Consider the following 25,894-nt stretch of genomic DNA (forward strand, 5'->3'; position numbering starts at 1 on the left):
TGTCATGACTGGCTGTGTTTCCATACAGGCTTTACTTACTAGATATAGGTTGTGTTTTTAAGTGGATAATCATGCAATCCCTGAAAATAATGGCCATAGGATTCCATGGAATATCCAAGCTCACCTGAATTTATTTACACTCAGTTGCATCAGAATTTCACATGGGTACTGAATATAGTTCTTGCATATCTTTATCCTTTCGTCACTGTATTGCTTGGTGTTCGTACCTTTTAGGAAGTATAGATGAGAGGTAGGTACATCCAACTTATTTATTATTTAAAAAGTACATATAAAACATGACGTCAGTACCAACTGTTATCGCCAAGCGTAAAGATTTTTTTCACATTAGTGGATTCTCAAATGCCTCACAGGAGGTCAAGACGTCCCTAAAAAACATCTGTTACACTTCAGATAAAATATGGTTTGAGAAAAAATACCAGGCAAGTAAAGAAGCATAATTTGATTAACATTCTGATTAAAGCATAACTCAAACTGGTCCTTTCATTGTAAACGATTGTAACAAAATACTGTCTTAAAAAAAACCATCTGATGCAGGACGTGTTATATTACAGGTCAATTTAAATACTTTCAATTGCTGAGCAGTTAATGCTCCCGCCATAGTAACAGTCCATTAGAAAGATTATCCATATCCTTTTGTTCACGCAATCCTTCCTCCCTCTGTTGGCTGGGACTTCTCGGGATCTTATCTATTGGTCCTAAAGCTCTCCATGTCCCGCCTCCTCCTTGAGAGGTCCGTCCTGATTGGCTTCCTGTAGAGGTTCCTTCATGTTGGCGAAGGCCACCTCCCTGGTCAGCTGGTCCACTGGAGGAAGACCAAACGCTAGGTTGCGCAGTGCAATGGACGTCATTAGAAACCTGAGATAGAAAACACAGAAGAGTGAATTGTGTGCTAGACACGACTAGTCGAGTGGCTGGGTTGGTCGACTCCCAGAGAAGTGGTTGTGGGTTCAACTATTTGATACTTTAGCTAGTATCAAATAGCTATGGTAGATGGTTGGACTCGCCCTCGTCTCAACATGTAGTACATCCTCTCTGAGTGACACGCCCTCGTCTCAGCAGGTAGTACTTCCTGTCTGAGTGACTCACCCTCTTCTGAGCAGGTAGTACTTCCTGTCTGAGTGACTCACCCTCTTCTGAGCAGATAGTACTTCCTGTCTGAGTGACTCACCCTCTTCTGAGCAGGTAGTACTTCCTGTCTGAGTGACTCACCCTCTTCTGAGCAGGTAGTACTTCCTGTCTGAGTGACTCACCCTCTTCTGAGCAGGTAGTACTTCCTGTCTGAGTGACTCACCCTCTTCTGAGCAGGTAGTACTTCTTGTCTGAGTGAATCACCCTCTTCTGAGCAGGTAGTACTTCCTGTCTGAGTGACTCACCCTCTTCTGAGCAGGTAGTACTTCTTGTCTGAGTGACTCACCCTCTTCTGAGCAGGTAGTACTTCCTGTCTGAGTGACTCACCCTCTTCTGAGCAGGTAGTACTTCCTGTCTGAGGGACTCACCCTCTTCTGAGCAGGTAGTACTTCTTGACGGTGAAGCGGTTGAGGCGCTCCATCACGTTGGCCTCCCGGCGTTTCTTCACCTCCTTCATGCGCCGCTGCCTCCTCAGGAACAGCTGGACGACGGGGTCCGTGGCGTTGACCTCTGACCCTTGGTCGTCTGTGGCGATGAGCGGCAGCAGCTCTGGGGGGAGGGGCTCCGTTTCTGATTGGGAGAGGACAGTTTAGTGCACACGAACCTCATCTCTGCTGGACAGCCGAGTATCAGGTGTCAACCTTTTTCGTTTCTGATTCCTCATTTTTAGATTGTCCTTCGTACTGTCGTTTCTTCTCATATTAGTTTGTTACATTTATCATATGACCATAAGAAAACGCAGAAAAAATGGCTAAATTAAAATGTCTGTTATAATCAGAGACCATAAATTGAGGTTTAAATTAGAATATACCAAAAAAAAGTAACACCATTTTGCTCTATGCATAAGTTGTATCAGGTGTTGAAATATCTGCAATACACTTTTTCACCTTTGTAATTCTAGTCATCGACTTTGTCAGGGGAATATCATATCGACCTACTCTTTGATAACGGCCATTGATAAATAGCCCAGCCTTTTCAACACCAGTCACTGTTTAGACTTTGGAGTCTGAAGTCACATGACGTGTCCTATCTGATTCCCTCTCTCTCACCCGTGCCGTTGCGGACACGCTCTTGGATCCCCAGCAGCCTGGTGAAGTTCTGCTGCAGCGCCGCCTCCGTGGTGTTCACGTAGACGTACATGTAGCAGGACGGGCCCTCGGACACCGTGTACACCTTGTGGTAGGCGCCGTGGGGTAGCTACAGAAAGACAGACTTTTTTGTTTTACTTAAGCTGACGTAAGCTTTCTGCCTAGTGTTTTGGTCATGGAGTGAAGCTGGGGGCTCTGGAGGCTCCTCTGAGGTACCTTCATCTGCTGGCCGGTCTCCAGGGTGTAGTTCTTGTTTTCCTCGGTGATCTCTACGGTGACCTGACCCTGGAGGACCTGCACACTGGTGTTGCCCAGGTCTTCACTCACAAAGTTCTCCAGGTGGAGGCCTACAGGATGTGGGAATAACAAGGCCTTCTGATTTATGTTACGGGTTTCCACACAGGACAACACGTAGGAAAATGTTGTATTTGTTAAGAGTGAGAGGGAGTTTTTAGTTTTGTTTATCGGAGTCTTTCGGAAAAATTGTAATCACCCTTAAAGTGATATTTCAAATCGGTGTGTCAAAACAGTGCACAAACAGCCTCTCTATCATCAGATCAGAGAACGAGATCTTCCTGAAGCCTCCAATACGAGGACCACAGGTAGCTCTCCGACGTCACATGTCATCACTAGCTGAACGTGGTACAGCTTGTGTCGCACCACGGCCACACACCTGGGAAGTCAGCGATGAACACGATCTCCGTCTGGTTGTCCAGACTGCTCTCGATCTCCTGGAACTTGGTCCTCCAGGGGGACAGGTCAACCAGCAGGGGCATAAGCCAGGGGTTCGGACGGAACGGAGACCAATCAGCTTTCACAATGTCCACGCGCGGGTCAAAGATCCTTCCAGAACCCAGAAAAATAATAACATGACATATCCAACCATATGGGATTAATTAAATGATTTCAACCTTACCATGACAGGTCAAGGTTAGTATGAAATTATTAAATGAATCACTTGACTGCACTTCTTCATTTATTTGACATACCTTTGCTGGAAGCGCTCATTGATGGAGACCCAGATGTCAAAGTATATCTCTGGCTCGGTGATGTTGTAACGGGGCAGGTTCGCACTGAGGCAGACGGCGTACTGTTTCAGCATGTCCCCGTGGTCCTTCCAGCGCCGGCTGTGAGTGAATACCTAGGGGTATTCACATGACGAGGTTCATGACACCACACAGAGGGGGGGGGTTGACCGCTCACGTCAGGTGTGTGTAAGGGCGTGGCATGGAGTCACTCACCCCGGGGTTGAGGTATCCGACCTCTCCCGTCGTTCCGTCTTTGTACGTGATCTTGACGTGCTGGTGACTGCGCGAGTGCACCATCATGTCCCAGGAGTAGCCGTACAAGCCGTTGGTCCAGTTGTTGTAGCCCTAGGAACAGGAAGGGCTTTATTTAAAACCTGCAGTATCGCATCCATGTATCCAGATTTTGCCTCTGAAATTATATCTCTGAACGAAAGCGATGGCTTGGGTGTTGTTAATTCACGTGAATTTGATGTAACATGTCCATTCAGTTGTTTTCAATGCATGCAACTCGATTCAAATGTTCATTATATCAGCGGTGTGGCGGACGTGGTTGATGACTAAGCCAGACTCTGCTGTTTGCTCTCGGGGTTCACTGACCACGTTGATCCTGATTGAGCAACTATATCTGGTGGATTACAAAAGGACTTGCCCTTTATGGAGGTTAAACAATCACATTGATCAAATAGGATTACTGTAATCTACTTTGATCTGTACATCACACATAAGTATTGTATATCACACATAAATACTACTTATGTTAACATGTCATTAAGAAACATTAAGAATGAGGTCAGACATTGGTAATGGGACCACAGGACAACTACCACCTGACAACTAGTGGCCTATCTTGTCTGAATAAAAAGAAACTGAACCCTTAAAGAGAGGCAGATTTACCTGTGTGATAAAGTGTGAGTAAGGCAGGAAGAACTGTTCCACCACGTAGATAAATGCAAAGACGGTGGCCAGCTTGTGTCTAAACCTGGGCTGGGAGACTTTGGGGGTGGTGTTGGAGGACGGGGTCTTAGGGGCCTTCTTGCCGCCCTTCTGGACCTCTGGATAAACGCAAGAGCTGCTGGGCTGGGGCCCCGGGGCCGTGATGGGCAGTAAGACCCACAGGGGCGCCGGGAAGCGGGCGAAGAATCTCCGGGGCCAGTCGGGGTAGCAGAAGAGAGGGCTGGTGGCCAGCATGGTGTAGGCAAACATTCCTGTGAAGAGGTCAGGGTTCAGAGGTGCAACAGGGGCACATTGACTTTAGCGCAAAACCAATGGTTCATTTTTATTAGATATGGGGGATAGTCTGAGGTGTGACAACCTGCTCCAACGGCTGTCAAAGTGTGATGACAAACATGATGCATTACTCTGCTACTGCAACGAATTCATGTTTGGATCCATCATTTGTTAAATTATTGTAGCAATTGAGTCATCTGTAAACTTCCAAATGAGACAAAAAAACGAAATGTTTTCAGTTTTTGTATGGAATATCCACATGTGATATGGATGTTGAATAAATGCTGTACAGGTCTTAAAAGTAAGCAGGAACTTTGACTATCAAGTATAAGACAACTTTATAAGGCAAGCCGAAATTCCTCGACATAATTAACAAATCGGTACAGCAGTGATTGATTGAACCAACTTCCGGACACCAATATCACCAGCCAATCAATATCATGAATTGATCCATGAGAAAGTCGTACGTACTCACCGATGCTGAAGAGCTGAGAGTTCATGCAGTGGAAGTAGGAGACGAAGACGATGCCGAACGGCCGCGTGGCGTCGAAGAACAGGAGGTACCCCGCCGTGAGGTCGAGGGCCAGGCCTCCTCCGTGCACCACCAGCAGACTGACCTGGTCCACCGACAGGATCATCCTGAGCAGGAGAGACATCGGGATGAGACACGAGGGGCCTCATAGGAGCAGGAGACGTCAAGCGTGTGAACAATATACGCACTGGAAGGGCTCAAACAGCCAGTGATGCGCCAGATAGGACATGGAGTATCCCTCCACCCAGTCTGCGTCCAACTTCTTGATGCCAGCGATGAAATACACAATAAATATCTGCAAGGAATTGTAAACATTTATAACCATTAGTGAAACGGAATGAAGTCACTCGGGACTGCCGACTTGTGTAATGAAAGACTACTACTACAATGCTACTTTAACAAATATGTCATGCCATTCATTCATTTGAAAACAAAATCAAGAAGGATCCGGACCTGTACTCTCAGGAGGGTGTAGTTCCAGAGCGGGACGTCAGCATTCCTCTTCTTGGGTTTCATCAAACCATCAAGTGACCTACAAAAAAAAATATCCAAAAATAGTTTCAACAAATATAGTAACGAAATACAAACGTATGAACAATAGAGAATATATCTTTATACATTTATATAATAGATATTTACCAATATCTATTTGCATCCATGAGTGTGAGTTGGAATCCGATCAGGCCGTAGAGATAGGAGTGGTTGTTCCAGGCGGTTTTGTCCAGGAAGAAGACGTACCAGTATGTGGCGATGAACATGAGGCAAGACAGCCGGTAGAAAAGACCCAGCATGATCCCAACAGAACCTTACAGAGAGAAGCAAATGAGAGCCATGTTATAATCCAAGACGTACAAACTCAAAAAGAAACTTCTACTACTAGAAATGACTAAAGAAATCATCCAAAGACACATACTTTTGAGATGCACCAATCTTAAGCATATTTGTGTAAAGAAAACAACAGCACGAGGATTAGAGGTCTCTCTCAGTTCAAACAGAAACATAACCCTCCATTGAACCCACCCAAAAACATGACCACATAGACCAGGTACATCCAGTCCATGGGCAGCGGCTCCAGGGAGCTGAAGAGGGGGAAGCGGCAGATGGGGGCCCCGTCCAGGTACTTGTAGTCCAGGTGACTGAGGCCCCTCTCCTGGGTGATGTCGATGGCCATCAGCATCCCTGAGGGGAAGACATGTGGAGCTTCAGCATGGTGGCTCTGCCCACAATGCACCAGTAACAACAGAGACCACGATGCCATCGCCTTGGAGAGATGCAGGTTGGATTACAGACAGCTGTCCTAATGGTATAGGGGGAAATTTCTTCTCCCTTTTCACCTACTTAATGTCAGAAATGCACATTAAATATAAAGGAAAACAGGAAGTATTGCATTTGTATTTTTAAAACAAGCCGTTAAATTGTGCACCACTTGTGGTATAGCTTCGTCCTAAAATGTATTTAAAGTAAATAATACACCGTAACGACAAGCAAAAACAGATGGGAGAAGATGGGAGGAACATTCCTCCAACCTCTCTACCAATTAGAGTATTTAAAGAGCAGGAAGCCCTAATAATAAGGCACAAGAGATTCTGAAGAGAGTCCAGTGGGCGCCCTTTAGCAACTAAGAGACTAGGAAAAACAGTATTCTCTCGTCTGAGGGAAGACAAATACCTTTGGGCTTGAATTCTTGCCAGTACAATCCAAAGTGATGCATGGTCTAGTATGGAATGGACTAGGAGACTAGTGTGCAAAAATCTGCAAAGTACAGTGTGACCTTTGATGAAATAAGAAGCCTGAAAGTCAGTGCATGACCCAAGTAAAAAGCCCAGACTCCGACCCATGGAAATAGCTATGCAATACGCTTATCCGTGTATCTGCTTTGGTTACTAAAAGCTATTATTGCCAGTTCTGCCAGTACGAAACACTCAAACAAGAAGCTTACCAAACATGCAACGGAAAATGCCCAACGCTGCAGGGTCGGTGGGGCGGTTCAGGAGGCACACGATGCGGTGCCAGGAAGAGAAGTCCTCCTTTTCAAACCCAAATATACGTTTCATTCTTCCTTCTGGTGGCTTGACGGCCTGTGCGGTCGTATCCTCTACCGGTTCGTCTTCATTTCCAGACCCGGAGGTTAGGTCAGCAGACTGCACACCTACAACACCGCGGTAACACTGGGCTGTGACATACTTTGCAATACAGGTCAGATATCTGCACGTTATCAAATCAACATAGTGATACTTTTATAATAACAATGTCATTCATGCATAGTATTAACGGGCAATAACAAACAAAACAAAATGCTGCTCACACAACCACACAACAAGCCATTACTCATAATAACTACCTGCGCCCTCGCCCCTGGCCTCCATAACTGATGTTTTTGTAAAGAAGCTGGAGGATATTAACTGAATTTCAGGATAGGGACTTCAGCACCCGCTTCCCCTTGACCAGGTAGTGAGCTGAGCTCCTGGCTGGGTTAGTGGTCAACCACCTACGTGTCACAGTGAACGAACACACGGGACAGTCAACAGGATCGCAGCAGGGGACAGCTTCTCCATTATTGGTTGGTTCCTCTAATCACCACGCCCCCTTAAAGGGCGATAAAGGCGTAGTCTTCCGGCGGAGCCCAGGAAAGTGATTCAGTATTTTATCTGTGGTTTATGGAATGTTCAATTTACAATGGAGTCGGATAAATTATTTTTTAACAGCCGTGGTGTGTGAATAGCGGATTGAATATTTGTAGTTTAACTCACTTAAAAAAATTTGGCGTAAAGTCTAAAGTAGAAAGTAGAAAATATCCCCACAATTAGAGCAACGTCTGAACTGAATATACAGATATCGCTCAAGAATTCTAGAAAATTCTCTGTTAGAACGTTAACGTCAAACGAAAACAAAAGGCAGTATTATTTATGTAATTGAATGGAGATGCAGTTGCAGCTGGTTGGCCAACCGGCGGCGCTACCGTGCTGCTTAACAGTACCCTAACCAACAGGAGAAGAAGAAGATAAACGCGAGCAGTTGAAGAACACAAATAACTAACAGAAGGAGAAGACACAATACTAGCGGTAGAAGAAGGTGAAAAACAACCAGGCGTAGAAAAGAGGACACATAACTAGCAGTAGTAGAAGAAGTAGAAGAACCAACACGCCCAGAGATCTTAAGCCGCTGGATGTTTGCATCTCAGTAAGCACTCTTGAATATCCAAATGTTGTTTTGAATTTTGAACCGTGGCATAAGAGAGTCGTCTCAAATTTGAAGTTATCAAAGGGAACAGATAATCTCTACCAGAGGGGTGTCAGAGACGGGCGAGTTCTGACCTGCGTTTGCTTCCAATCGACCAGGTGGGAGCTAGACAACAACAACACAACCCATGACCTGTTTGACGTCTTGTGACCTCCTTCCGAGACACACAAAGTGAAGCCAGGCACACAGCGTGGAGGGGGACACACTACGTGAAGTGAGACACAAAACGTAGACAAGACTTGTTGACGTGGGAGAACCTCCCGCTGATAGACAGTCCGACCTTCAAAACCCCTCTCCTGCTGTACATTTGGTAAGCCATTTATTTAATCATGGGTTGTTGTTGTTTTTCGTTTGTGACTTTGTAATTCTAATCTGTTTATTTCATTAAAAAACAAAAGTATTTTCATTAAGACTTGTGTGTCGTTTACTAATTGATGATTGATTGATTGATTATGGTACGTCTTCTGGTGCCTTCTTGTAACACAAGACAATGCACAGTTATACAGATATAATACACTGTCTAGACATTGCTGGCTAACTGGTAGTCTGCTATGAAAGGGTGATGGGAAACCTTGGCAGCCGGTTCCAGTCGTCCCCTCCCGGAGCAGAGGGGTTGGTGGAGGGTGTCAGCAGCAGCAGGAAGCTCACCTGTGTGTGTCACAAGAGGAAACGAAACGCCTACTGTGACTGCTGTGACAGTGAACAGGACGATGAGGATGCCTTGTTAGATATACCCCGGAGGTAACGCATGGATAGAGGAGTTCTCTTTACCATCCATACGTGGGGCGTCTGGATGGTAAAGTTGTCGTCCATTGGACAACAACATTGGCAGTTTACTTTGCTGTTATTATTTTGTACTTAATTGATGTGAGAGCAGCAGATTATAACAATCCCGCTTGTCATTATTGTGATTCTTTTTCTAATAGTTCATGTAACTATAAGTGAAGTCATCAAGTAGAATATTATAGGTATAATATATGTTTTAAAGGTTTTACTGAAACGGGGAACATTTAGTGGCTGGTGCATAGTCAAAAAAATACATATTCATTGTAATGTTTTTTTAAAGAGAATCGGCCCATATTATGTTAGATTGTGTTTCTCCTGATATGTTGTATTTATTCCTAATAATTTAGGAGAATTTATGTAAATTACCAAATGTTTGTATCTTATCATTTTTCAGGAAGAAACTGAAGAGCACATCCAAATACATCTACCAGACCTTGTTTCTGAACGGGGAGAATAGTGACATACGCATATGTGCTCTTGGACAGGCATGGAACCTCCACAAAGTATACCTGTGTCAGGTAAAATCAACCAACAAGTGTTTAAAGAGGCATTTTCTAACCGGTAGCTACTCTGAGCACTTGAAAAAGAAAAACAGTGAATAGTTTTCTCTGGTTTTCATGTGTTCTTTCTCTTCTAGTCAGGGTGTTTCTCTAGCATGTTCAGGGTTCTTTCTGTCTTCCAGTCGGGGTATTTCTCCAGCATGTTCAGTGGCTCCTGGAGGGAGTCCAATATGATGGTGATAGAGCTGGAGATCCCTGACCAGAACATCGACACAGAAGGTGAGATAGAGTCTCAAATCAAAGTGATCGTGCTTCAAAATGCATGGTTGACAATAGCACTGACTAACTCTGTGTGTGTGTTCACATGCGCATGTGTGTAGCTCTGCAGGTGGTGTTTGGCTCCTTGTATCGTGACGATGTGCTGATAAAGCCCAGCAGAGTGGTCAGCATCCTGGCTGCTGCTTGCATGCTCCAACTGGTTAGTCATCAGTTATCATTAAAGGTTGGGTATGGGATTTGCGAAACACCAGCAGATTTTGAAAATACACAACTCAAATGGTCCTACCCCCTCTCCTTCAACGCTGACTCTGACTCCACCCATTCCAAGTACCTGGACGAGCAATCATGCACGAGCGCGAACACAGATGCGCGAGAGCGAGCCAGGCTAGCGTATGTTTTCGTTAAACAACATGGCGAATAGAATTGTCTTCTACTGCTAGGTCCAAATGTGGATTAACTAGTTCCAGTAGCTACCGCAGGATAACAACAAACAGGAGCTTGCTCTGGGTCACGAGCTCTGGGTCACAAGTACTGCACGAAGGGGTCGCGCGCGGGGGAGGGGGAGTGCAGTACGACCGTTTGATTGACGTACTTACTGTCCAATGCAACTCGGAAACTCTGGAAATCATTGGCTGGAGTTTTTCGAGCCCTGCCCGTTCCACAGATGATTGACTTATTTAATTTTCCTGTCAGTACTTCTAACTCAGTGGCTGTAAGTGGGTTATGATAAATTTCAAGTAATTTTGCAAAAATGGCCCAAAAAGCGAATTCCATACCCAAAATTTAAAATACACCGAAATGTTGTCGCTCTCACACTCCATTCTGTCTTATTCCATTGGCTGCGCAGTTGTGATGGTAAACAATCACCTCAGTCCCACTCACATTTCCGTAACGTGTGTGTGTGTGTGTGTGTGTGTGTGTGTGTGTGTGTGTGTGTGTGTGTGTGTGTGTGTGTGTGTGTGTGTGTGTGTGTGTGTGTGTGTGTGTGTGTGTGTGTGTGTGTGTGTGTGTGTGTGTGTCGTAAACAGGACGGCCTGATCCAGCAGTGTGGAGAGACCATGAAGGAGAACATCAGTGTGAAGACGGTGTGTGGCTACTACGCATCGGCTAGCATCTACGGCCTGGATTCAGTCATTAAGAAGTACGGAGTCCTGGTTAATGTGTGTTAATATTGTTATCCTTGGGTTTGTCTTCATGATGTGTGTGTGTGTGTGTTGACTACAGGTGTCATGAGTGGCTACTCAACAATCTGATGACCCACCAGAATGTGGACTTGATGAAAGAGCTTGGGTATGTTCAGTACTTGCATTACATTTAGGGCATTTCAAAGACGATTTTATCCAAAGTATATTTGAAAGAACAAAATGAAATGACAACATTTCGCTGTTGTTACAGTAAGGATGTTCATAGAATAATTTGCAAACCACTCACAATAGGTTAACCCATACCCAATCCATTGATACTTCCCCATTACTCGGTTTTCGTGTCAATCTTTCGTCATTTTTTTAATATTTGGTTCCTAATGTGATGGCCTTCTCCTTCCTGTGCAGGGTGGAGATGATGGAGCAGCTCATCCGGTCGTCAGACTTGTCCGTCATGCAGGTGGAGATGGATGTTTACACGGCTCTTAAGAAGGTACGGGCAGAAACACCTCTGCTGCATCTTGTTTCATCTACAGGGGTGGTAGCTGAGTGTGCTAAGTCCTCTCTCATTGGTTCATCCCTTCTACAGTGGATGTTTCTGCAGCTGAACCCATCCTGGGAAGGCCCCATCAAGCAGCTGCTGGCTGACGCTGACGCCTGGCTGTGCAAACGCAGAACAGGTGTCTGACTCTATAAGACCTTATATAATATAGTCCTATCTAAACACAGAACAGGCGTCTGACTCTATAAGACTGTAACGAGTTCAACGAGCGCTGGACACAGGTTTGGCTTCTTCCACCAGGAAGTTCTTTTATTGTCTTTCAAAATGTGCAACCAAAGACAATTGGACAAAGTGTAACTTATATTCTGCTCAACGCGATCTCCGTTGGCGATCGGTTCCTTTCTGCTGCCAATCCTTCCTGGATTCCCCTCTCACTACAAGACAAAAGCAGGCACATAAGTACAAACACTCCCTGATTGGCCTGAGTGCCGACACCTGCCCGCACTCAGGTCCAATCCCCCCAGCCAATCCGGTGCTCTCCCAACCTCCCCATACTCCCCCTGCAGGCCAGACGTCGCACGTCCCCCCACACACCCCCACCGCCCGACACAGGCCGGGGTCACATCCGGCCGCCAACTCACTCTCCCCCCCCCCCAGAGCAGGAGAGGAAGTCCGCCACGGCCATCTGCGCCCCAGGCCTGTGCACGACCTGAAAATTAAAGGGTTGCAACGCGAGGTGCCACCGGGTGATCCTCGCGTTGACGTCCTTCATGCGGTGGAGCCACTGGAGGGGGGCATGGTCGGAGTAGAGGGTGAACGCGCGCCCCAGCAGGAAGTAGCGGAGGGCGCCGACCGCCCACCGGATGGCGAGGCACTACTTTTCCACCGTGCTGTACCGACCCTCCCGGTCTGATAATTTCCGGCTCAGGTACAGCACCGGGCGGTCGACCCCCTCCACCTGCTGGGTCAGGACCGCGCCCAACCCCCTATCCGACGCGTCCGTCTCCAGGGAAAAAGGGAGATCAAAGTTAGGAGCACACAGGACCGACTTTCCACAGAGGGCTGTTTTAATAGCCTCAAACGACACCTGACATGGCTCCGACCACTGGACTGTATCTGGGGCTCTCTTACGGGTGAGGTCGGTCAAGGGGCTGGCCAGGTCGGAGAAGTTCGGCACGAACTGCCGATAGTAGCCCGCCAGTCCCAGGAACCGCCTCACCTCCTTTTTGGTCCTGGGCCGAGGGGAGGCCGCGACCGCCGCAGTCTTACCGGCCTGCGGCCGGACCTTCCCCCGCCCCAGGTTGAACCCCAGATATTGAATCTCCCTCCGCCCGATCACGCACTTCTTCGGGTTGGCCGTGAGCCCCGCCCGTCTCAGCGACTGAAGGACGGCCGCCACCTGCCGCACATGCTGCTCCCACGTTCCGCTATAGATAACGATGTCATCAATGTAGGCAGCAGCATACGCGGCGTGGGGCCGTAACACCCGGTCCATCAGCCGCTGAAACGTGGCCGGGGCCCCGAACAACCCGAACGGAAGCACCTTAAACTGGTAGAGACCGTGCGGAGTGGAGAAGGCTGTTTTTTCCCGGGCTGCTGGAGACAACGGAATCTGCCAGTAGCCCTTCGTGCAGTCCAGGGTCGTATAATATTTGGCCATGCCAAGCCGGTCCACTAGCTCGTCGATCCGAGGCATTGGGTAGGCATCGAACTTTGACACCGCATTCACCCTACGGTAGTCTACACAGAACCGGACAGACCCTTCCGGCTTCCCCACCAGCACGACGGGACTGCACCAGTCGCTGTGAGACTCCTCGACCACGCCCAACTCCAACATGGTTGCCAATTCGCGCCGCACCACATCTTGTTTGTGGACGGGCAGCCTGTAGGGGCGTGTCCGCACCGTTAAACCTGGCTGCGTCTCGATGTTGTGAGTAATTAGAGGGGTGCGACCGGGCAGGGGCGAAAACACGTCGGCGAACCGGAGTTGCAGACCGGCAACGTCCCGTGCCTGACTCTCTAAGAGACTCTCGCCCTGACCGACCGGGGGGGTGGGGCCTAGGCTAGGGACGTCCGGCCCAAACTCCTCCTTCTCCGGTAACGTCGACGCAAACGCGACAGGGACCGCATCGTTCCACCTCTTTAGGAGGTTGATGTGGTAGACCTGCTTGCTTTCGCCCCTGTCCGTGCGCGCCACCTCGTAATCTACGTCCCCAACCCACCGTTCGACCACAAAGGGCCCTTGCCACTTCGCGAGTAATTTGGTGCTAGAGGTGGGCAACAGAACGAGGACCTTATCCCCGGTTGTAAGATCGCGTAATCTAGTCCCTCTGTCGTACAGGCGTTTCTGATTCTCCTGGGCTTGGTGCAAATGCTCACGTGACATTACCCCGAGTGAGTGGAGCTTTGCACGCAAGTCCATGACGTACTGGATTTCGTTTTTACTGTCGCTGGACCCCTCCTCCCAGGTTTCTTTAATGAGGTCCAGGACGCCCCTGGGCCTGCGCCCATAGAGCAACTCGAATGGGGAAAACCCCGTGGAAGCCTGAGGAACTTCCCGCACCGCAAACAACAGAGGGTCTAGCCATTGATGCCAATTTCGAGCATCCTCCAGTACAAACTTCCGGATCATGGACTTTAACGTCCGGTTAAACCTCTCGCACAAGCCGTCAGTGGCTGGGTGATAGACGCTCGTGCGGATGGCCTTGACCTTCAACAACCCGTAAATTTCCTTCATTGTGCGTGACATGAAATTGGTGCCCTGGTCAGTGAGAATCTCTTTCGGGATTCCCACCCGCGATATGACATGAAACAACGCCTGCGCAACACTCTTCGCAGAGATGTTGCGCAATGGAATTGCTTCCGGGTATCGGGTTGCGGAGTCGATCAGGACCAACACAAATCGATACCCTTGTGAGGAACGTTCTAATGGCCCAGTAATGTCCATGCCCACGCGGTCGAATGGGGCCTCCACCAGAGGAAGGGGCCGCAAGGGAGCCCTGGGAATGGCGGGGGAATCACCAGCTGGCACTCGGGGCAGGAGGCGCACCACCTACGCACTTCCGCCCGAATCCCCGGCCAATAGAATCGAGCCATTATCCGGTTTAGTGTCTTCTCGTACCCCAAATGGCCCGCCATTGGGTTGTAATGCGCCGCCTTGAAAATCATTTCCCGGCGACTCCTGGGTACCAGCAACTGGGTAAAAATCTCCTCACTCTCGGTGTCACGACCCACCCGATAAAGCCTATCCCTAACGACCACAAAGTGTGGGTAAGTCAGCACTGCGTCTGGCTGTACCCTCGAACCATCAATAGCAATCACTTGGTCGAAGGCGTAAAGTAGCATCACGAGACTGCTCGAGGGGGAAATCGTCCACCGGTGGGAAGCTCGGCGCTCGGACCTTGGGTTGAGAACCTCCCGCCTCCTCCCCCGATTCCTGATCAGCGTCGGACGCCCTTGCATCGGCGCAGAACACAGCGCATGACCTACATGTCCCTATCTGTCGTGTCCGCACCCCCGTAGTCTCGCTAACCGCCCCTGGAAACCCAGCCCAATCTAACCCTAGAATCAGGGGGTGCGTGAGGCTCGGACTAACCGCCGCCTTGACTCTATGCGTTTTCCCCCCATAACGAATTTCGATAGGGACCAAGGGATACGTGTGAACATCCCCGTGTATACATTTTACCGAAACGCTCGATGCCTCTATCAACGCCTCGGACCGCACCAGGCGCTGGTGGATCATGGTCTGCATGCAGCCCGAGTCCAACAGCGCCTGGTGCGTACCCCGCTGTATCCTCACCGGGATACGGTACGCCTCGCCGGGACCGTGGGGAGGAGACGGGCCACCGGTGACGCGGACGACCTGACCCACCTCCATCATAGGGCACTCCCGCCGGAAGTGGCCAGGCCGCCCGCACCGCCAGCACCCCTCCCCTGCCGCCTGAGCGCCCGTCTGTGGAGTGGGGGTGGGAGGCGACTCATGTGCCCGCTCTGGAACGCCCCCCCATCTCGCCCTCGGCGCCGGGGTTGGTCTGTCCCGCCGTTGGGCAGCCGCACCGGTACGTGGGCTCGGTGTCGGTGGTCGCTGGCCCGCTGGTGGTGGCTGCAGGTGGCTCTCCGCCAGGACGACCGCGGCGGAGAGACTCTCGGGTCGGTGGTATCGGACCCAGGCGGAGGTCCTAGCCGGCAGCCCCTCCACAAACCTCTCCAGGGCCACTTGCTCCACCACGTCCTCTGCCGTGTTCTGGTCTGGGACCAGCCACCTCCTTGCCTGGTCCATCAGCTGCTGGGCGAAGGCGAAGGGTCGGTCGCCCTCACGGAAGGCCAGCGCCCGGAAACGCCGGCGATGTTCCTCCGGGTAGAGGCCCAGCCGGTCTCGGATGGCCCTGGTGACGGCGTCGTAGTCTCGCTGGGCCCCCGCCGGCAGACAAGCTGGGCCGCAAGCTGCGCCTCTCCTGTTAGGAGCGGCAGGAGACGGTGCGCCCACTCCGGGCGGGGCCACCCTGAGACCTCGGCCACCCCCTGGAAGGTCTCGATGAAGGCTTCCGCGTCGTCTGCCTCCCCCATCTTCGGGACGTGTATGTGTGTAGCGGGTCCCGCCCCCCGGGGTCCTTCGCCGTGTCCGCCGGAGGCGAGGAGCTCCCGGAGCATGGCCCGATCGGCGGCCAAGGATTGTGCCAGGTCCGTGAGCGCCTCGTTCTGCGCCTGGTGGAGCTGGCCTTGTCTCTCCGCCATCTGGGCTAGGTGCCCGAGCACGTTTCCCAACGGGGACTGGTCCATTTCTGTGCGCTCGCCCCACGTTGGGCTCCACTGTAACAATTTCAACGAGCGCTGGACACAGGTTTGGCTTCTTCCACCAGGAAGTTCTTTTATTGTCTTTCAAAACGTGCAACCAAAGACAATTGGACAAAGTGTAAATTATATTCTGCTCAACGCGATCTCCGTTGGCGATCGGCTCCTTTCTGCTGCCAATCCTTCCTGGATTCCCCTCTCACTACAAGACAAAAGCAGGCACATAAGTACAAACACTCCCTGATTGGCCTGAGTGCCGACACCTGCCGGCACTCAGGTCCAATCCCCCCAGCCAATCCGGTGCTCGCCCAACCTGCCCATACTCCCCCTGCAGGCCAGACGTCGCACGTCCACCCACAAAGACCTTATATAATATAGTCCTATCTAAACACAGAACAGGTGTCTGACTCTATAAGATCTTATATAATATAGTCCTATCTAAACACAGAACAGGTGTCTGACTATATAAGACCTTATATAATATAGTCGTATCTAAACACAGAACAGGTGTCTGACTATATAAGACCTTATATAATATAGTCGTATCTAAACACAGAACAGGTGTCTGACTCTATAAGACCTTATATAATATAGTCCTATCTAAACACAGAACAGGTGTCTGACTCTATAAGATCTTATATAATATAGTCCTATCTAAACACAGAACAGGTGTCTGACTCTATAAGACCTTATATAATATAGTCCTATCTAAACACAGAACAGGTGCCTGACTATATGTAGGGGATAATGCCAGACGAGGTATCCATTATCAGGAATTAATGGGAGACGCAGAGAACTTTAATTCCTGATAATGGACACCTCGAAGGGCATTATTCTGCTTAGACCAAGGTCACTTGCAAAGAAAATAAATTAAGACCATTCATTTATATTTTCATGCTTTTACAATCCAAATATAAAGTTTTTCACAAGCCATAACTTTGGTTTCCTGGTAACGCCTGAGGGTTTGACCAGTGCCTGGAACATTCATTACCCTCCCGTAAGGTTCTTATACAACGGAAACGTTGTGTATTCCTCCAATAAATAGGACGGATCTTAGCTACGACTTGGCAACGGCAAGTATTCTAGTCTGCTCAGCTATGAGCCAGAGAGCTAACGTTATGTATTGTACATATTTATAATTCGTAATTAGTCCCAGCCTTTATACCACAGATACTCTAGTGCCTATAGCATATAACCCCGTTTTCGTATTACAGTTTAATTCATTTTTCAAAATTGACCATCTCTAGTTTTGAAGACTGAATCACCGCGCCATTTGCTTCAATGGGAATCGCGACGGTCTATACTTTCAACATAAAGTTTACATATTTTCTAATTTGAAATTCGTCCCAGCCTTTATACCACAGATACTATAGGGTCTAAAGCGTATAACCGCATTTTCTGATTACAGTTTAATGCATTTTTCACAATTTACCAGCTCTCGTTTTGACGGCTGAACAGACAATTTGATTGGAATTACTTAGCAGGTGTCCGCATATCAGGGGATAATGCACACCCTGCAGCCAATCAGAATCGAGTATTCCCCAAGACTATGGTATAAAACCTAACATAATACAGTCCTTTAGGAGTTCAGTTGCTCGAACTTGGGTGATTTTAAAATGTAATAGATCGATCGTCATTCCTGTTCTGAACACCTAAAACAAGCAAGGAAATGCAAGACTTGTTGCTGGCATTTCTCAACAATGCTTGTCATGTAGAGCAATTCAAAAAATTAGAGGATCCGATGTTACCGTGAGAATGGCCCTGACGCGAATCTGAAGCTCCTCCCTCCGTCCGTCTCCTCCAGACCTGTGTGAGCGAGAGCCGTTCCTGGACACGGAGGATGGGGCCGCCTTCCCCTCCGTCTTCAAACACATCCGCCTGCAGTACATCATCAACGACCTGGCGTCCGCACGCATCCTGGAGCGAGACAACATACTACCTGCCGGTGAGTGCTGCTGCGGTTTCACCTGTCACACGATGCGTTAGGAAAGGTTGTTTTATCTTCACCCAGATGCTGCATCCTCTCCCACAGGAGTTTAACCGGGGATTTGGGTTGTTGTGTCTGAGGAGCCAATGGGTGATTATTGAGCATGATGGGAAAACTTTGAGATGACCCCTGTCCGTCCTCTGTCCATCCTCTGGCCATCCTGTCCTCTTCTTTCCATCCCCTGTCCACCTGTCCGTCCTCGGCCCGTCCTTCACATCAGACTGGCTGTCCTCCATGTATAAGAACCAGTGGTTTGCGATGCTCCGCACAGAGTTCGACAACGACAACGGGTAAGTCAGCCGCAGATGGAGACTTCAAGACTGTCTCTATATATCACTGCTCTATTAAAGGAAAAAAAACCTCTAAACCAAGGTAATCTGCATGAAAAGTTAGGTATTTGGTACATAGTGCTATTGATGTATCCTGGACCGAATCTTTACTCGAATCCCCAACTTTTTAAAACATAGGTTGAGATGTTAATACAGGCTCAAATTGCTCCTTTTTATTGGGTGTTTTGATGACGGGGTAATGTCAATCTAAGAAAAAATTAGATAGATAAAATCTGCTCTTAGATATTTCGATGAAACATTTTCAAGAAAGAATAAATGAAAACAAAGTTTACGAAAATACTGATTTCACAGGAGCATACATTTGTCGTTTTTGAGGTTTGCGCCGTAGTATCAAAGAATACAGTCATTTTAAAGTCTCACTGTGTTTGCATGTACTGGGTGTAGTCCACAAGACGCCAACAAAGAGGACTTTGAGATGAGCAGTATGAGGTGTGGGCGGAAACTTGCAAAGGATGGAGATGTGAGTTTTAATCGCTTCCCTTGTTTCCTTCCGACATGGATATCATTTTTTATGCAACTATAGGAAGGATACATCCCTCTGTGACATGTTTTGGTTCTTTAAAGTTGATATTGAATACTCGACTGTGTGATATGTTGTGGTTATTTAACGTTGATGCATCCCTCTGTGATAGGTTGGGGTTACTTAATGTTTAATGGGTACATACCTCTGTGATATGTCATGGATATTTCACATTTATCGGATAAATCCCTCTGTGATGTGTCATGGTTATTTAAAGTTATTAGATCCTGTCATCCATCATGTTAATGAGTCGTTTTCAACAGTACTGCTGGCGGTGGACGGGCTTCAACTTTGGTTTTGACCTCCTGGTGACCTACACCAACCGGTTCATCGTGTTCAAGAGGAACACCCTGAGTCAGCCATGTGGGGGCGCCGTCAGCCTGCAACCTCGCAGACATCTGGCCTACAGGTGGGTCGCGTGTGGATAAAAAAGAAGAGCTTGTTCAAATGAAACACAGCTGCACCAGGGGGTCGTTTAGGGATGTGTACCACTAGTGTCAGGGGGCCACTGCTAGTGTGAGGGGGCCACTAGTGTCAGGGGGCCACTGCTAGTGTGAGGGGGACACTAGTGTCAGGGGGACACTGCTAGTGTCAGGGGGCCACTGCTAGTGTGAGGGGGACACTAGTGTCAGGGGGCTAGTGTGAGGGGGACACTAGTGTCAGGGGGCCACTGCTTGTGTGAGGGGGACACTTGTGACGGCCTTACCACCATGGACACGCCCGATCTCGTCTGATCTCGGAAGCTAAGCATGGTCGGGCCTGGTTAGTACTTGGATGGGAGACCGCCTGGGAATACCAGGTGCTGTAAGTGGTCGAGTGGTGGCCAATAGGTGGCACTCTTCCCTCTGGCCTTAACATCAATCCCGATGCCCCAGCGCAGTGACGGGTAGAGTTGTGACGTTCGCGAACGAACCAAATCTATTTAACGGCTCTTTAACATAAACGATGGGAACAGTCCGAGTCGCAGTGGTGAGCCGTTCTTTTTCCTTTTAGTTCTTTTCTTTTCTTTCACGTTCACAGCATGCGCACACAAGCTCCACCTCCTACTCCACTGAGACGGAGAGCATGCAAAGTGCACTCGTGGTGGTATGTTGATATGCAAATTTCACATGTCAGTCAGAAGCGGGAACACGCGTTTGTTTGTTTCACGTGATTGCGTCCACGGCGGAGGCACAGTACTGCAACTATGAGCCAAAGAAAGCGCAGCAGCATCTTTCTAAAAATATTATTTACTAAGATTTGCACTAATGTTACAAAGGACAGTTCAGGATTCCTCTGCAGTGTTATACTTGAAAGAAACTTGTTTTGTAAAAGGTTTTTTATTTTAATATATTTTTTGTTAATTATATTTTTGCATGGAAGTTCATTGTTCATTGCCTGCTTAGTTTTTATTGTGCTACAATTAAAAAGGTGTTACATGATGAACAAGTGAAAAGAGCTGTGATCTCAGATCTCAGTGTCAAAGCAGAGGGATATAGCACCACCTTGTGGAATGTTTACAATGAATGCAGATCAGACATTAAAATCTAGTCCACACATGTTAAATTAAATTATAATCAATATTTAAAATATATCGAACTCAGATATCCGATGTCTAATTCTGAATAATTCTGATCCAAATCTTACCCTATCATTCCTCCTAGTGATTATTTCTCAGATAAAAAGGGTTACCATTAGGCTAGCTTCTTAAAAATAAATTAATGAGCCAGTCTTTTGAACAGCTCTTTGAAAAGAACGACTCCTAAAGATCCGGATCCCTTTAAAGAGCCATAAATCCCATCTCTAGTGACGGGGACACTGTGCTGTGGAAGGCGCCGTCCTTCGGAGGAGGAGTAAAACCTAAGTCCTGACTCACTGAGGTCATAAAAGATCCCAGGGCAACTATCACAAAGAGTAGGGGTTTCCCCGGTGTCCTGGCCCAACCAGGCTCATTCAATCTGGCCCCCTAATCATCCCCCTGTATAATTGGCTGACTCATTAATTACTTCACTCTCAACCTCAAGCTGGTGTGTGGTGAGCGTTCTGGCGCAGATTGGCTGCCATGCATCACCCAAGTGGGTGCTACACACTGTTGGTGGTTAGTGAGGTCCCCCCTTCACTGTAAAGCGTCTTTGAGTGTCTAGAAAAACACTATATAAATTCAATCCATTATTATTATTATTATTATTATTATTACTAGTGTCAGGGGCCCACTGCTAGTGTGAGGGGGACATTAGTGTCAGGGGGCACTGCTAGTGTGAGGGGGACACTAGTGTCAGGGGGCCACTGCTAGTGTGAGGGGGACATTAGTGTGAGGGGGACACTAGTGTCAGGGAGCCACTGCTAGTGTGAGGAGGGACATTAGTGTCAGGGAGCCACTGCTAGTGTGAGGGGGACACTAGTTTCAGGGGGCCACTGCTACTGTCGGGTTCGGGACACTGCTGGTGTAAGGGGGAAACACATTTCAGGAGGACACCATTAGTGTCTGAATCCATCTACTGTCACTTCTTCTCCTGCTAGGTTACGACTGGCCTCCTTTGACAGCAACGGAAAGCTGGTGTGCAGTCGGTCAACAGGTCACCAGCTCCTTACTCTAGAGAAAGACCAGGTAAGTCCTAGTTTCAGGCCAGGTCAGTCCTATTGTCACTCTGGAGAAAGACCAAGTGAGACCTAGTTTCAGGCCAGGTCAGTCATATTGTCACTCTGGAGAAAGACCAAGTGAGACCTAGTTTCAGGCCAGGTCAGTCCTATTGTCACTCTGGAGAAAGACCAAGTGAGACCTAGCCCCACTCTGTATACAGACCCTGTCAGGGCTAGTCTCAGTCTGGAGAAAGACCAAGTGAGACCTAGTTTCAGGCCAGGTCAGTCCTATTGTCACTCTGGAGAAAGACCAACTGAGACCTAGCCCCACTCTGTATACAGACCCTGTCAGGGCTAGTCTCAGTCTGGAGATGACCTGGTCAGTCCTGGTCTCACTCTGTATAAGACCAAGTCGATGCTAGTCTCGCTCTGGAGAAAGACCAGGTCAGCCTATCCTCACTCTAGGGACCAGGTCAGTCCTAGCCTTGGGAGACCATCCTGACCTCACAAGGTCACATTCTGGTCCACTCTGCAGATCAGCCTTCATATGGACAATATACTATATAATAGGAAACCATTTAAGAACAAAAGTTGGAAAATTGGATCTCAAAACATGTGTGAAAGACTGGACATTTCAGATATTAACTGTAGATATTTGATGGTGGGGAAGTGGATTTTAAGGCAGGTATGCAAAGCAGCGCAAACATGGCTTAAGGCCCTAGCAACGTGAAGCCTGGTTGACCATCCTCCACCTCCTTCAGGAGTACGTGGTGATGAACCTGGACAGCCGGCTGCTGTCCTTCCCGCTGTACGTGTGCTGTAACTTCCTGTACACCTCGTCCCAGTCGGACCATCGGACGGACGCGTCCACGGAGCCGGAGGGCAGCACGCGCAGCGTATGTTGACCCCAGCGACCGCCCCCAACCCCCTGGGCAACACCAGCAACCCACCAGTCCCCGGGGAAGCCTCCAACTTTTGTTAATCTCTTGTTACCCCCCCATTGGCCCTCAATCCGCCCACTCATCGGACCACCCTGTCTTTCTGGACAATCTCTGAGCGTTGACGTTCCCCGACGCCGGGGGACTGAGCGGTCGGGGCGTTCTCGTCATCATTCAGATGTCTACGTGCAATCCAGGTGGTGTTTACAACAGTTTTTACTTTGATCCAAGACGCCTTTCTTGTATTGTCCTTGTTTTTTTAAATTATATTTATACTATTTGTTTTTATGTTTTGCTTTTATTTAATTTTTCTACAGATAAGATATACATCTGCCATTATCGGCTCTGCCAACTGAGCTGTGGTGCTTTTAATATATCCTTTTCCAGCATATCCCATTAATTTCCTGCTTTTGTTTATCTGTTCTTATTCCTTATTTTTCCCTCCCTTATCAGACATAGTATTACCATTTTGTTTTTTATTTTCTTCATCCCCTATTGGACATCATATCTACTGACGTGGGCCTTCCATATATACGCTGTATATAACATCATTGATACAACGCTGCTTCAAGATCCAACATCTACCCAATTATTCAGTTTCATAATCTATGGTTTGAGACATGACCACACGGGGCAGAGCTCTCTCTGAGGCCTTCAACACTGGACCTGCAAATAAAGCATTGAGAGCCAATCGATGACGGCCTGGTTCATGTTTTCTGAACCTCTGATCAAAGTTTTGAGGGTTTGAAGCGTTGAGGGCAATGGCAGATGCAGCTTATTTATATTTTTTTGAGGGGGTGGTAAGGGTGCGATTTTCACTATTGTCTTCCACGTTTTGTTTCAAAGCATGTGTACCCATTGGGGTGGTTACGTATCGGGTGAATTCTCCTGGTGGTCAGCGGTGGGGGACTCTTATTTTGAAGCACATTGTTTTGTACACATGTTTTTTGTATTACTTTATTTAAGTTGCTCTGTCACCGATGTCTGACCACTTTACGAAGAGATGTTCCAGTCGTTTTCAAAAAGATTTACATTTACATTTTCAAGGTCCTGAGAGACTGTTTATCATTGTGTGATATCTATTGTCTTTCCCTGTTAATAAATTCATGATCGTTCATGCACTATATACTAATACGTCTACGGGACCTCGTAGTTTGTCACCAGGCTTCACGTTACTTACTTCACACTAGAACTTGCATTTGGTGTTCTTGTTGGGTTGTTCTGACACATGCTCTGCTACATGAAGTAGGGTTTCATGCTGACAATAGGAACAAGATTAGGCCACTGATTGTGTTCCTGTGCATTCGTTCACCAGTTACTCTGGGGAACTGTTAATATTACTGCTTACTAAGTTTCTTATTACATTAGTATGTTTTTGTACCTTTTGATATTGACAATGAACATATACCGTCATATAAGCTTATTAAACTGATTGTTTCATCCAGAGCTCAAGTGCTATTAAGTCATTTATTTCCTGGCAATGATTTTATCCACTTATACAACAAAATATTGGATATTGGGGGTATATTATATTAGGGTCAATGTTTTGATTAAAAGCCATTTGTACAGCAGAGTAAAGAACTATGGTATATGCCACAATTTAAAGAAAAGTTTTAGGAGAGATAGTTTATTCGTTGTCATTAAAAAGCAATACACTACCCACAATCCTAAGGTGTTACACGGCGTCTTTGTTGGAGCTCGTTGTTACCATGAAAACAATTACCGCCGGCGCGAAAGTCCAGTCGTCGATTACGGCTACCACTGAACTTGATCGTTTACCATAAATATCATCGTTTACCTATCTGACATGATGCGGTTTTTTAGAGAGGAATACTTGAGTGTCAAATGGGTGAAAAACACTAAAAGTCAGGCCATGAACTGGACTGTAGTGTTTGTGACTGCCAGCTTCAAAGAGAAGATACAGGTTGTGGTGAGTTGAGCAGGCGGGCTAGCTAGGTAGCTGACATTATTTGTATTAAAGGTCCCATGGCATGCCACCAGAGGCCTGTTTCAGGTAGCTGGTTTAACATACTCCTGCGCTCTGAGTTGGTTGACTCAGAGTTCAGGGTTGAAAAGCTTCTCTGGGTTTTCGGTTTCAGAACAGTTGATCAGCGTTGGGTTAATCAACTCTGAGTATGTTCACTCTGGGTTGAGGGCGTGCCTGTTGACTATTAAGAGCCATCATCAATGGATCTCTGATAACATGATCAAACATGGACCAAAAGCGTAGATCCACTTACTTTTCCCACACGGAATTGGAAATTCTAATGAACGCGTATGCCGAGCAGTTACCCATTTTAACAAATGGGTAACTGCTCCCGCGGCAGCGAGAGCGTGAGATAGAGAGCTCGGCAGGAAATAGCTGAACAAGTCAATGCGTGAGTAAAATAAATTAGTAAAATAAAATAAAAAAAAGAGGAAAGTTTAATATCTTCCACTTATTCAATATGTAATTTGTGTGTGTGTGTGTGTGTGTGTGTGTGTGTGTGTGTGTGTGTGTGTGTGTGTGTGTGTGTGTGTGTGTGTGTGTGTGTGTGTGTGTGTGTGTGTGTGTGTGTGTGTGTGTGTGTGTCAATTTACGCAGGAACAACCCGAGTTGCCCCAAGAGGACTTTGCAGCAAATGAAGATGAAGTACAAAAATATAGTTCAAACAGGTAAACTAATGTTTAATTGAAATCAAATCAATTGTGCTGTTTTGCCTGCTCTACCTAATTTAACAGCTATATTCAACATGTGATGGGCCTATATTTAAGCAGGAAATGTAAGTATTACATTTCTCAGCCACCCCAACACTGCCAATAATTAATAGGATTTAGATATATTAGAAGGCTACTCCCAGGCAAAATGCATTATTTATATATATATATATATATATATATATATATATATGTCTTCAAAATAGCGCTTACTGAATATTAGGGTAACATTTTCCTCCATGTTAGCAAATCGAAAAAAAGCAGAGCCCAGGCAGACTGGAGGGGGTCCACCTCTGCAGCCCTCAGAGGCTGAGGAGATGGCCCTCAGCCAACAGAGTATGGGTCCTGTGGCTGAGGGCATCCCTGGGGGGAGCTCCTCTGATCCCCCCCCACCCCCCCGGATAGAAGTGCCTTTATAAGAGGTTGGTTATTCAAAATAATTAAATATGTACACGCAACCCAGCGCGTTGCAAATTAGATGGGGCAATATTCTGGCTCAAGTAATAATTTCACTGTCTAATCATCTTCTTCCAGTTACTGGTGGCGTCATCGCCCCACTTGAACCAGATGCCCTCACCA

The 25,894-nt window shown here is 47.5% G+C and overlaps 2 protein-coding genes and 1 non-coding gene across 4 annotated transcripts; 2 read left to right on the forward strand and 1 right to left on the reverse strand.

Moving 5' to 3' along the window:
- Positions 1 to 255: 255 nt before the first annotated feature.
- Positions 256 to 7,531, reverse strand: ggcx (gamma-glutamyl carboxylase). The gene is made up of 15 exons (XM_030353531.1): positions 7,366 to 7,531; positions 6,964 to 7,173; positions 6,045 to 6,203; positions 5,664 to 5,829; positions 5,478 to 5,556; positions 5,213 to 5,319; positions 4,968 to 5,131; positions 4,160 to 4,470; positions 3,479 to 3,610; positions 3,227 to 3,378; positions 2,911 to 3,080; positions 2,454 to 2,584; positions 2,199 to 2,346; positions 1,518 to 1,719; positions 256 to 876 (listed from the first exon to the last, which is right to left on the reverse strand). The coding sequence occupies exons 1-15, from the start codon at positions 7,388 to 7,390 to the stop codon at positions 717 to 719; spliced, it is 2,316 nt and encodes a 771-aa protein (XP_030209391.1). The 5' UTR covers positions 7,391 to 7,531; the 3' UTR covers positions 256 to 716.
- A 418-nt stretch (positions 7,532 to 7,949) lies between these two features.
- Positions 7,950 to 24,070, forward strand: gmcl1 (germ cell-less, spermatogenesis associated). 2 transcript variants are annotated; one of them, XR_003976419.1, is made up of 17 exons: positions 7,950 to 8,204; positions 8,363 to 8,574; positions 8,823 to 9,005; positions 9,445 to 9,568; positions 9,733 to 9,829; positions 9,931 to 10,028; positions 10,858 to 10,970; positions 11,054 to 11,119; positions 11,380 to 11,464; positions 11,561 to 11,651; positions 18,069 to 18,209; positions 18,472 to 18,541; positions 18,986 to 19,061; positions 19,385 to 19,530; positions 21,621 to 21,708; positions 22,442 to 22,815; positions 22,936 to 24,070. XR_003976419.1 is itself a non-coding variant. In XM_030353533.1 (16 exons), exons 3-16 carry the CDS (start codon positions 8,827 to 8,829, stop codon positions 22,583 to 22,585), a joined length of 1,518 nt encoding a protein of 505 aa, XP_030209393.1. In that variant the 5' UTR covers positions 7,950 to 8,204; positions 8,363 to 8,574; positions 8,823 to 8,826; the 3' UTR covers positions 22,586 to 24,070. The 2 variants fall into 2 exon arrangements, 1 of the variants encoding a protein (XP_030209393.1); XM_030353533.1 differs by having other exon boundaries at positions 22,442 to 24,070.
- Positions 19,814 to 19,932, forward strand: LOC115543146 (5S ribosomal RNA). The gene has a single exon (XR_003976672.1). It is a non-coding gene; the product is annotated as a 5S ribosomal RNA (ribosomal RNA).
- Positions 24,071 to 25,894: the final 1,824 nt, after the last annotated feature.

This window comes from Gadus morhua, chromosome 4 (genome assembly GCF_902167405.1).
Source record: "Gadus morhua chromosome 4, gadMor3.0, whole genome shotgun sequence".
Lineage (NCBI taxonomy): Eukaryota > Metazoa > Chordata > Actinopteri > Gadiformes > Gadidae > Gadus > Gadus morhua.

Coding starts and splice junctions, on each gene's coding strand:
- ggcx (XM_030353531.1), bottom strand. CDS start 7,390: ATGGAGGCCAGGGGCGAGGGCGCAG. Junction 5,830..6,044: donor CTATGTGGTCATGTTTTTGG/GTGGGTTCAATG, acceptor TCTCTCTGTAAG/GTTCTGTTGGGATCATGCTG. Junction 5,132..5,212: donor TGGCTGTTTGAGCCCTTCCA/GTGCGTATATTG, acceptor TCTCCTGCTCAG/GATGATCCTGTCGGTGGACC.
- gmcl1 (XM_030353533.1), top strand. CDS start 8,827: ATGGGAAACCTTGGCAGCCGGTTCCAGTCGTCCCCTCCCGGAGCAGAG. Junction 11,465..11,560: donor TTTACACGGCTCTTAAGAAG/GTACGGGCAGAA, acceptor TCCCTTCTACAG/TGGATGTTTCTGCAGCTGAA. Junction 21,709..22,441: donor TTACTCTAGAGAAAGACCAG/GTAAGTCCTAGT, acceptor CACCTCCTTCAG/GAGTACGTGGTGATGAACCT.